Source organism: Pomacea canaliculata, linkage group LG9 (genome assembly GCF_003073045.1).
Source record: "Pomacea canaliculata isolate SZHN2017 linkage group LG9, ASM307304v1, whole genome shotgun sequence".
Taxonomy (NCBI): Eukaryota; Metazoa; Mollusca; class Gastropoda; order Architaenioglossa; family Ampullariidae; genus Pomacea; species Pomacea canaliculata.
The window spans coordinates 2,122,646-2,135,205 of NC_037598.1; the positions used below are offsets into that span (position 1 = coordinate 2,122,646).

General features: G+C 46.8%; 1 protein-coding gene across 1 annotated transcript in view; it reads right to left on the bottom strand.

Annotated features, from left to right (window-relative positions):
* Positions 1–11,417, bottom strand: part of LOC112571785 (protein rolling stone-like) — a 38,559-nt gene extending 27,142 nt beyond the window's left edge. The window contains exons 1-2 of the mRNA XM_025251066.1: positions 11,006–11,417; positions 10,504–10,814 (exon numbers count right to left, since the gene is read on the bottom strand). Of these exons, the coding sequence (XP_025106851.1) occupies positions 10,504–10,623 (120 nt within the window). The 5' untranslated portion in view covers positions 10,624–10,814; positions 11,006–11,417. The remainder of the gene's footprint in view (positions 1–10,503; positions 10,815–11,005) is intronic.
* Between the last annotated feature and the right edge of the window lie 1,143 nt (positions 11,418–12,560).

A 12,560-nucleotide genomic window follows, 5' to 3' on the forward strand; every position in this document is an offset into this window, starting at 1 on the left:
AGTGATTCAGTGTGTCTAGGCCACAGAACCCAGCCACCTTCTCTGCCTCCTCCCCTGCCACCTTTTGTCTTCTCCGATAAATCTGTCGGGTGGCAAAAGGGTAGGCTACTCGCACAGGTCCAAGCGGGCCTCGAATCAGCGACCTTTGGCTCAGCAGTGTAGTGAACTAACTAAATAGAGCTTTGCATGGGAGTGAACCGGTGGCAGCTCTCATCTTGTCTCTCGAACAATTCTGACTGTTTTTTTTTTTTTTTTTTAATCTCGAAGCTTTATTTTCGAAAATTGACCATGAGCACAAAATGTAACTTTAATTTGCAAAGGTGCATATGCAACATGTTCTGACTGCTTAAAAAGTATAAAAAAGTGTGTTTTACAGCTAACACGAAGTATGTGTTGACTGTCGACAAAATATATGTTTTCTTTTTAAAGGAGGGTGTGTCAAATGCTTAAATTGAAATTATGTGTTGTTGTTTACAAAAGTATGCGTTGACTGTTGACATTCAAAATGGGTTTTGACTGTTTACCGAGTCTTTTTAGCTCCGAAAGAGGTTTGTTTCTTTGTGTGGCTTCAATTCTCATTTCTCTATGCGGTCCCCCTTGTGACATAGCCACGCATGCGCATGCGCACTCAGCTTTTCTACAGACAGGAAGTGCTCTCTGAGGGCCGGACACAAAGACACACTCAGCTACCCGACACCAAGATTGTCCTCTCGGGGCCAACACCCAGTCTATAAACAGAGACCTTAACAGTCGCACGCAGGCTTTGAACTCACATCGTAAAAGCTACAAATCGTCGTCTGTCTTCGGAAGAGTTGATTTATTTTCTTGGGGCACCTTACTTTGAAGTCATCGTAGACGCCATCTTTTTTTTTTTAAAGCGCTTTCGGGATGACAGGAGGACAACAGTTTGTCGTTGATGGTGATATGTCATATGTGGCCCAATATGAAGGCAGAGCATCTGTAACACTATCAGTAATACTCACAGCCTACAGCATCTTTGTGTAGACATCAGTGTGGCTGACACTAGTACTCACCGAGACCATTGCACGTGGAGATATTCAGGAGAGGTTTATGGAAATGCTAGAAATCGTTAACATTTATACTGAGGTAATGTAAAAAGACAGATAGACAGACAGAGGCAGGTAGACAGCATGTGAAGATGTACTTGTTGAACCTAACAAGACAATTATCAGATGTTTCAGCAACCCTCGCACCATCCAACTCCCTTCTGGCGAGAACAGGTTCTTTGTGCTTGTCTCTCTGCTTGTGTTTTGTGCACGAAACTTTGGTCTGTCATACAAACTGTCTTGGCTTGAAAATGATTATCCCCGGAGAGCTAACTCGTGCTCGCTCTTTGTGTGCTGCATTGATTTAAGTCCCCCTGACGCTGCTCACGGCCCCGCTAAACACGCAGTTATCTTTCTTGCCTCCTCTGCCTGCAGGAAGTCCTCCACAAGACAGATTACCCGTAAAAATCGTATCATCCCTAAATTGCATCTCTTTGCGGTGAAAATTGATGCCTTCCACGCTCCACCCTGAGAATCAATTTCCCCGTAGACATTCAGCACAGAACTGCAGGGAGGAGGGAGGGACACAAGAAGTGTTAAAGTGCACAGAGTTGGTGGAGGAATACAAAGTTTGTGGAGGAGAACAAGGAGTGTATGGGGAGTGCAAAGAGTTTGCCCAGGAGGACAAGGAATGTGGAACAGGAATTTCTTCTTTTATGTCTTTACAGCAGACGGTAGGCGCTTGGAGATTTCTACGATGTCTGGAAATGTGTCTGGAGGTTGTTGCTTTCTTTTGATCTTTTGTCCTCTCTGTGATCCTTGATTGGGTGAACCAGGAGGAGACTGGCTGAACCAGAGGAGACTGGCTGTGGTTGTTCTCGATGTCAGTAACCCAGACAACCAGTCGCTACCCATCAACACTCGTAAACTGTTCGAAGGAAAGTCGCCGCTCGCACTGTGTCTCTCTCTCCTGTCTCCGAGCATTGATGCTATCACAGAACAATCTCGAAATTTCAGGTTTCTACTGACACATGCATAGCATGCACAGAATGGTCTGGTCACTGTCAGTACCTTCCATCTCGAGTACTCATCTTATCACAAATGTTGTAAACACCAAAACAACATCAGCGCCTAAAGCCGTTATTAATGGGACATGTCTCAGGAACATTGACCAAGTTTGGCAAACTTGTGTAGGAAGGTCACAGGAAACCAACAGTTTTGGGGTGGATTTTCTGGACTTTGAAAGTTTGGTTAACAAGCCGAGCTAAGTTCGTGTAGGTCTGCGAGCTTCCCTTAGAAAAATAAACTTAGGCAAAATTTGGTTCAGAATTGAGGTGAGTGCAGCTGGTCTCATGATTGGTAGAGATGATAGTAATATCATTACAAACATCATCACGAAATGTTGAGGTACAACCATAGTTTTCTCAAGATTGTTTACGTTGTCAGGACTGCAGCCAATGGGAGAGCTGGAACAATAATTATGTTAATTAGTCGTAGATACGGACAAATGTTTCTTGACGAGCTACACCCTTGCTAGTCATGGTGATGTAGGTAGCTGTGTATTTCCAGAACCCAGACTTAGGCATCAAATTGCCATTTACATATTTACACATTCATTAAAACAAATTGGACCCTACTGGAGCTTTAAGATTGTACAAATAGTGTCGATCCCTCACACTACCACTCTACCAACAAGATTTGTTTACATAGTCAAAAGCCCCAGTTTACAGCAATATGTAATGGTGTGTGCTCTCAGGCCATTAGCTATGGACTGCACTTGGCGCACTTAAAGTAAAAAAAGTGTATTTGATAAAAGCAATATCTAAAGTAACAGACTGTGCTTGTTTCACGACCATCATCTAGATATTAAAATGTCTTTAAGGCAGGATGTGCTGTGTACTCGGCAAATCTCAAAAGGCCTTTGGCATCACCCCACTCAGATACCTGAAGTACACTTTCTTAATACTTCTTCTGTAATCAAAGAAGTTTCTCCCCTCTCCCTATTTCGCAAAAAGCAAAGGTGACTGGTATCTGGAGTGAGCAAGCTCCCGTTGTTTGTTCAAGATGGCAGGAGTATTACAAACATTGATTCTCACCTGCCAATGTTTTCCGACTCTCCGACATGCACCTTGTCTCGCTGTTTGTAAGACATGGCAAAGACATCACAGACACAATACTTGGACTGAGGGCATGGAAAGTATGGCTTACATACATTCAGTGCTCTTATTTATAAACCAGAGGTAATTCAGTACCCCCGGGGTTGCTGTACCACCTCTGTATGGCTACAACCCTAGTAAACCTTCTGTCGCCGCAGTTCTGGACCGTCCAACCCTTGCAACCCTCGCAACACTTTAGACTGTGACCATTGAAACTATGGAGATACCAATGTTAAGCTGAGGTCCAGAAAATAATACTCAGCTGGAAGAAGTAAGTCACATGACACTGACAATATTTCAGCTGTGTTCACCCAGGGTGGGGAAGCAACAACAAAGGCACTCACAACACAAAGCCATCAGCCTCATCACCTACCCAGAGTATGCTGACAGCAATCCACAACACCACTTGTGAGGAACTTCGAGCAGAAGAACAGGCTCGTTGGAAGGAACGCAAGAAGAATAACAGAATTAAAGAATAATAATTTAAAATAATGCATCTTTTAAATTTCATTTGAAGTCGCTACTTCCATCCCTTCCTCTACTCGCTCCAGGCAGCCCCCCCCCCTCCCTGTCAGTGTGTGACTCGCTTTGGCTGAATTATTCTCGACAGCTGTGGCTTCGATTACAGCAACGCCTTCAACCATTTGCACATTCAGAGACTTGAACTGTTTCGAGTTTCACAGAAACGCTTTCTTTTTACCACTGGAGCCAACTAGCACACCACGCAATTAATAAAAAAAGCCACAAGCGAAGGGAATAGAACAGTGGGAAAAGAAAGGGAACATACACGAAAATGAAATAAAAAAGGAAACAAAATAAGCGGTGCAAGTCAAGATGAATTTTCTGTTCCTGACACTGGCAAGTGGTTAGGAGCGGCGACTGACGAAAATTCGTACAACGAAAAACTTTATTTATATACAGCATTGCTTTAATAGCAGGGCAATGTTATGTTGGACTATACATCTGTAGAAGGCTTGGACAAGTACAAGGAGGATCATCATCCATCCTCATCCAATAATCGTCATCGTCGTTGTCGTCGTCAAGCCGCACTGGTTGTATGCCTACCACAATTAACTCTGGCCGCGCGCACAACCAGGTCAGAACCCAGGAAATCAATCAGCGATCATTTGTAGTGTCAAACCTCGGGGTCAAGAGTCATGAACTCCAGACTACTTTCAAAGAAGAAACAAACAAACAGTACTGACAACACCTCCAGACACAAAATAATACACACCCCCACAGATGAGCACAGATACACATAGCCACACATCAGAGTAGTACACACAAGCCCCCTGTGCGTGCACACACACATACACACATACAAACAAATACAAACAGAAGGGATGACCAGACGAGGTAGGCAGAGAGGTGCGATACAATTCTCGCACGTGCAGCGGACAAATCCAATCAGTTTTAGACATTAGGGAGGGCGCGTGGGAGGAGTTGTCACCACGTCTACACCAACCAGTCCCCCTGTTGTCTGGCAGATGGGAGGATATCCAAACACTCCCGACGACATGGGGAGCCTTATGTGAAGTCCCCCTTCCCATCCTGCTCCGCGAGAGAACGTGGGGCTACCCTGACCCTCTCTCCTTGTTCCTTAGTGTGGCAGGCCCCGAACAGAGCAATACGCAATCGTCCTCCCTGGAGAAAATAATATTCGGGTTCAAAATCCCGAGGCGAGGGCTCAATCAATGGCTCTGGAGAACAAACGTGGCATTGACCATTCTCGTGCTATCCAAATTTAATCAACGTGTCAAAACATCTAATATCCACAGCAAGGGATCAGCGGCTTCTCCAAACATTCACAGTTAGCCAGCATCATCAAATTAGGAGTCGACACTTCCTGTCAACATGCAAGGTTGCAGGTGGTGGTTGTAGTGGTGGGTCGCCTCGTACAGGCGGGCTGGAAGTATGCATTCACAGAGACAGGCTATCCCTTGCTCAGGGTTGACCCAAGGCAGGGTACATCCGGCTCACAGGTACAAAAGCCAGAAGGTCAAAGTTCACAGGTCTCGTTGCCGTGTCTCTGTTGACCCGCACGTGCCGCTTGCATCACATTCCCCAGCGCAGCATCCTGGACACACGAGCTGTGCTCTAGGAATATCAGCCTGTGGATGTCAGGACTGTCACAGCTGAGTGACGGACAGACTGGCTGACAGCAACTCAAACAATCGTTCTCGTTAGTGACGAGATCTCAGAATCTACGTCACGTGACAGGTCGGCCATGACTGGTCAATCGTTCCCATAGTCATTTCCACTGATTGGAACGGTCACGTGGGCTTTCAGTCCTCCACCCGGACTCATCTCCATCTTCACACCCCCACTCCACCTGCCCGCCTCAGTCTCCTTCCCCTTTCCCCGAGAGGCTGATCAAAGGCCTGCTGCCGCCTCCCTGTCTGTGATGCTGACAGCGAGACGTGGTCTGGTGCCGAGACATTGCCTCCTGCCTGTTGCGTGGGCAGTGTGAAGGAACCCTCTCGCCATCTGCTGAGCAAAGGGGCAGCAGGATGTGTGAGTGTGTGGGAGTGAGTGAACGAGAGAAGGGTAAGGACTCTCTCTCTCTCCCCCGCCTCCCTCCTCCTTGTGCCGCACGTGCTGTGCGAGGTGAACGTGCTGACCTGGCTAATGGCGGGTGATCAATGTCGCCTGCTGTCCGTGCTCAGGCCTGCCTGCCATTGCCTCCTTCTAACTGAAACGTGCAACGTGTACAGGCGACTGTGGTGGTGGTCGGTAGTAGTGGTGGTGGTGGTGATGGTGGTGGTGGAGGTAATAGAGAGGTTGTTACAGTGTAGTAACAATGGTGTGGGTACTGAAGATGGTATGGCCAGACTGCTGGTGATGTCAAGAATGGTGTAGCTACAGGGTAGATTGTGTGTAAGTGTGGTGGGATGGGGGTGCTTAGAATGGTATGGGTGCTTGTCAAGATGCGGGTACAAAGGTGAAGGTAGTGTGAAGCAGACGACGTTGACCACAGAAGGTGGTGCTGAGAGCAGTAAGCTATCACTGTCGTATTTTCCAGCGGTAGATGAGTTAGGTGTTGTAGTCATCGTCTCTTTTACTCGTTAAGCACCCTCCCCACCTCCACACACCCGCGCAGGCACACACACACAAACAAAGCACACAGACATAACAACAGACACACAACACCCACCCAGTGCCCTATGACCTCGTTAACATCCCCTGTCCCCCAATAACACACCCTATCACCCACGTGCACACGCACACCACAAGCAGAACACAACACACACAAACATACACAAACACACATACAACCACGCCTCCCACTCCACCCTAACCCACCCACCCACAACTGACTTTAAATGAAGATGTTAGTTGCCCGAATGATGAGAACAGCAACAAAAGACATTAATTTAAGAAAAACCTTGGTTCTCTCAGAGAAAGCTTTTTTCTGTCTTGTTACCTGATACCTACAAAATTAAATATTTAATCCCGGAATGTGTTTGACCTTTTCTGCAATGATTAATATTCTTCACCTCGACTTTTTGACCTTTGGCCTACTCAGATGGCCTTTAGTTTCCCCTTCACCCGCGTTCACCCAGCAGGCCAGGAGGAAACAAGGGGATGGCATCGACTCCGCCAACAAAATTGAAAGAAAATAACTGGAGGGGCGTGTTTTCTAAAAGTTGTGTTTAGACTTGCAGACAGGAAGTGTGACAAGATGATGGAGTCGGGCTCTGAACTCTCTGTAAACTTGTTGTACAGAACCAGAAAGCAGTGGTCACATGTGTGCACCCGTCAAATGCATGCTCGCACGTGTAAATGTTCAACATTTGGAGATGGCGAGGGCAAGCCCCGTGTAGACTGAGCTTCACCATCAACACAAAGAAGACGAAACGATTCTTGTTCTGGAGTGGACGAATGTACAAAAGCTGCAACATTGTTGTCTGTAGTCTTTTAGTTTACTTCCAGGGCTGTGCACGCTGTCTGGTGTTGCCCAAAAGAAGTAAATAAAAAGTTATGGCAAGTATACACATTTTGTGCAGCTGTTTATGGTGGCTTTCAAAGCCTTACCAACCAATGAACTCTTTTGTTGATGGAAAAGGGAGTATGTCTGTATTATTACTCTCCGTTGCCATCAACAAAGAACTTGTGGGTTGATTATGGAAGTCCTTGCACTTTGAGGCAATTTCGCACTATAAGGGAGAGGTAGGGGTGGGGTAGGAAGCCTAAGTACCGTGAGGAAATAACCGACGACTATCCCTGCAAACACAGAGTGTCGCGACACGAGATCTGAACTCCAACCTTTTAATTGTTGTGGTGAAAAGTGTCTTCGCCACTACATTAATAGGCGCCTAGTACAAGAGCTCACTTTTGTGTCTGATTTTACAATACTTTATTTTGCTATATTTTGACCTGATTTCAAAGATGCACCCGTTTATCATGGCTTGTCCGAGTTCCTCGATTCACGGGTATGCATCAGTTTCTCTTCTGAGATTGTGTTCTGAGACACACCATCAAGTTCTTACGACCTTCTGGTATCCGACTTTCCAACAGGTTTTTTTTTTCTTTCCATCTGTTCTTCGGTTTGTCGTGCCTGTTTCATGTCACAATCTCTACTTAATGTCTTCTTCAACCACGAGCAACATAATCTCCCTGCAGGTGATTTATCCCAGTTACCACTGTTTCCACATTTGAACTTTTTTCTAACACCTCCCCTCCCCAGCATTGCTCGTGCGAGGCTTTCAGAAAACAGAGGCCACCCGAGGTACAGACATCTTGAAACAAATACCTATCTACAGAGCAAAATTTCCTGTTTCTAGTCAGCCGCTAGAGTTCAAGCAGGGCAAGAGCCAGTTACTGCAAGAAGCTAGTTGAAGTGAAGGACAAATTTACATTTCGAGATGAAGCTGCCTGCCACTCGGGTGGAGATAAACCCTCCCATCCTGCATCGTGCAGGTCTAGATGTCGCTAGGTGAGCACAGAGCACGGTGATGGAGAGGAATGTCAACAGATACGATCACCTGCAGACTCAGCCACCCGCCTGTCTTCTTGTCTTGTGACGTCAGCGTCTGTTGTCTCACTAACCACTCACACCGGCAGATGCACTGAGGTCAGCGCGTGCAGGTGCATGCACGTACTCACAGACACGCTGATGCACGCTCACTCGCCTACACCTGTGTCTGAATATCTCCAGACTGCAGCTGCTTAGATGAGATGATTGAATGTAAACAGGTAAACCTTGCTTTGCCAAGTGAAGATGTCGACACGAAAGGTTCGTAACTCACGTAAACCAGTAAACTGTCTGGCTGCTCCTGCATCACCACGGTACAGACAAACGAACAGTAAAGTCGTCTGCATACTACTGTCAGCAAACCCTACTTCAAGTAAACATTTGTAATAACTCTCGGAACGGGTACAAATCACAGACACACACATTTCTTGGATGTATGTCCACAACATGCCGTCCCCGTCGGCCCCACTGGCGGGCCCAATATTTGCAATTTCAAGGAAGGGGAGATCAATAAAGACGAGAAGCAGAAGTTCGATCCAGGAGGAGGTAACTGCCACAGCACGTGGGGTCATTAGTCCAGCCACACAGGCCGGTCAGCAAGTGATCACGTGCTTCCTAAGTACACCCTTGATTAATCGCAAGCTTGTCTAGCAATTAACTCGGTATTGGCTGATGTTTATGGCATCAAGTGGTCGGCTGTCGGACCTTCACAGCATCTGCTGAGTGCTTGACCCTGGTCACCTCTTGCCCTGACTCTCAGGGCGCGGGTGGGTTTATGACTAAGTGAAAGAAATGGAAAAGTCTGGAAAAAAGGGACAGCGGGACATTTTGTTTGCTTATTGCTTTTGGGCCAGACCATAATAGTTGTGTTGCGAGAAAGCCTGGACCGTTAGCCCTTGCCGCCAGCAACAAATACAAACGTGGGCGGCAACCCCGGCTACAACAACAAATTAACCCGAGTGCATTGCCGTTAGGTTTGGAGAAAAAGGTTTACACGTCATTGATAAAGAGGTCTGCTTTCAGGAACCATGGATACGAGGACGACAGCTTGGAACACTGGAGTAGATGAGTGTCACGAGAAGCACAGTGGTGTAATCAAGTGTCACTGAGTATACACTGGTGTAATCAAGTGCCACTGAGTATACACTGGTGTAACCAAGTGTCACTGAGTATACAATGATGTAATCAAGTGTCCAGTAGGGGCCAGCACCCTGCGTGTCATGTTGTCTAGTGTGCGGCTACTCTAACCACCGGGCTACTAGTCTAACCACCAGGCTAGTCGCTTCTCAGCTTCAAACCCACTCACATACCTCACTCAGTTGTGGAGGCCATATTTTCTCAATCATCAGCAATCTGTTTCTCCTGTGATCACGTGATCGATGACCACGCCCCTACCCGATCTATTCTTGTTCCTTGCCGTTGATTGGCCTGATGCTTGACCCGCGGAGTGACCGGGTGTGGAAGTTGCATCATCGTCAACGGGTGCGACGATGACGCGTTTGCCAGTGAGTCATGATGACGAAGTCAGAAGGTTCAGTGCGTCATGTAGGGGTTCCCGTGACGTCATCAGCTCATTGTATATCAAGCCATTCATTTTGTGTGAAGGACAAGCAGCGAGACACGAAACTGTATTTTCCTGCAATCGATGATTTTAAATGCTGAGCCAGGACGGAGCCAACGTCGGTGTTGTTTGTTCTTGTTTCCTCTGTTGTGTTTATTTTGACTTGATTTCGCTAGAAACACCGACTGTCATCTGAACTGATGTTGACTGAAGATCGCTTTATCGAGAACATGTGCAAGGCCTTCTACTAGCTTCCATCGATTGCACTGAACTCGCGCACTTGCTGATTGTCCATATAAATTGACGGTAATGGCATAGTGGTCAGATAATGACATCATACGGTTAGGAGATGATAATATGGTAAAGACATAATAGATATTGCCAGAATAATGTGGTAGTGACACAACAGTGACCTAAGCATACAGGAGTAGACACAGACTAATCTTACGCTAAAGACTAAACATTATCAGATGTTTGAACAGAGAGAGATGAGAACAAAATCATTGAGGCATCAGTATGAACGACATGTATCTCCACACAGTATAACTGTGTATCATTATCAAGAAGATATATTCCCACACAGTAAAACTGTGAATGCACCAAGAAAAATGACATGTCATCTTTGTGACTTGACTGACAGTCTCATTGCTGCCATGGCTCATTGATGCCGTGATGTTCTGTGGTGCACGTGCTGCTCGTGCGTGTGCTAATGTGAATGTGCGTGGGTGGGTGTGTTTGTTTGTTCAGCAATCGTCACAACACTGCCACTGAACACGACGGGAAGAACAAAGGAAAGCACCTTACCTGACAGGTGACAAAGTCTGAAGGGCGGTTATACGTCAGACCCACCCTGTCCGACTGAAACTCTTCCAGAACCGCTTGGCTGCAGGACATCGCAACAGGATCGTCGGCCACGCTGCTCATCTTGACGACACCAACACCGACGATGTTCACTTGACTGATTGATTAAGTCTTTGTCCTGCACCTGCTGCTGGTGCTCGGGGCCACCCACGAGTCTAGACGGTCCACAGGTAGCGGCGATAGCGCTGACGACCGATGAAATGAAGCAGGTTGCTGGCAGTCACCTTAGGGCGGATCCCCGGAGCGTCCTTGCTCTGAAATACAGCAACAACAACAATTAATATCTACCTACCTAACAACGACAGCACAGAAAACACCACAAACAGCTATAATACATAGCCATTGCGTGAAAATGACAAATGTTGATACAGGTTGCTACTAGTTTGACTCTTGTAACAACTGCAGCAGTCAACGGCGACAACTGCCATCACTCCAGGAGACTTACCTCGTGACGTCACTGGCAGACGGTGGGTGCGAGTCTGGCATCCCCGGAAAGCGTAGGACTAGGGGATGTCCTCGGTGCTGGGTGCCAGGAGGCCAGGAGGGATGAGGAGAGAGCCGCTGTACGTGCGTGTCACGCCGCACTCTCACAAGAAAGTGCCGGAGCCCTGACGGTGCCACCGACCCGGCGTCGCCAGCGCGCACGCGCAGTTGCACGGTTCCCACGCGCAGTCCACAGACAGTCTCACCCACTGATCTCCCTTCTCGCAAACCTCGTAGTAGGGACGGTAGTAGCAGCTGCAAGAGGAGAAAGAGAAGGAAAAGAGAAAGAATAGAAGGAGTGTGGTGGAAATTCCAGTTCCGCCGCTTGTCCAGTAGACTTGCCCTCCACCGGCTGCTGCACGAGACGAGACGGGAACCACGGGGGCAGGAGTGAGCGTGGGACGACAATCGATAAACGGGTGGACTGCCTGACATGCGTGCGTGTGTGGGTGGTGCGTGCGTGCGTGTGTGTGTGTGTGTGTGTGTGTGTGTGTGTGTGTGTGTGCATGTGTGTTTGGTCCGTGTGTGTGAGTGCAGAGTTTAGTTCTGTGGGCGAATATTGCGCCATCTTGTGCCCGTTACGCCGCGTTGCTCACCATCTAGGGACAAATAACGTTTGTCTATCAGTCTATCAGTCTATCAGTCTATCCCATCATCTACGTGCAAGTCAAGCTGCTGTCCACGATATCTCCCTTCCAATCGCGTTCTCTTTACAACTACCTACAACCAGATAATTTTCAACTATGTATGCTGTCTAACCGCCTCTCTTCTTACCCACGATCCAACACGTTACAGACAGCTCGAGGTGTCAGTTATCGATGCCTCAAGACATAGGTATAGATACATCAGTACCTCAGAACTTACAGCTATAGATACATCAATACCTCAAGATATATGTATAGAAAGATCGATACCTTAAGACATAGGTATAGATACATCAGTACTTCAAGACTTACAGGTATAGATGTGTGAACTGTTGTGATGACATGTTTAAGTGGGGAAATATCATTTTAAACTGTTTTCTTCATTAAACACTGGCGCACACCAGGCAGTACCCGCACTGAGAGGCAGAGAAGAGGTAATAAAACCATTTCAGTGTTAATAACAAGATGAACAACTACAGAAACAAGAACATTACAACTCGTAGGTTCATTGGTATATTGGGTGGTAAACAGAAGAACAGTTGTAGCAAAGTGTTGATGTGAAGACCTGGGAAGGCTACAGTGGGTGACGTGCATGTGACAAGAGAGATAACTGCGGAAACCTCACAAGAGTTTAGTCTGGACAGGGTTGTCTGCCCTACTTGCTTTTAGTTTTAATCTTTCTGGTGTTTGTGTGTGGATGTGAACGTTAGTGGGAAATCGAGTTTTATATATATATATAGTGTATATGTGATGGTGAATCTGATGTACACTTAATATTTTCTTGTGTACATGTGTTTATACAGATAAACATACACATGTGTATGAGTTTTCTTTAGCACTTATAGAGGCTTTGCCCAATGGGTAAGACATATC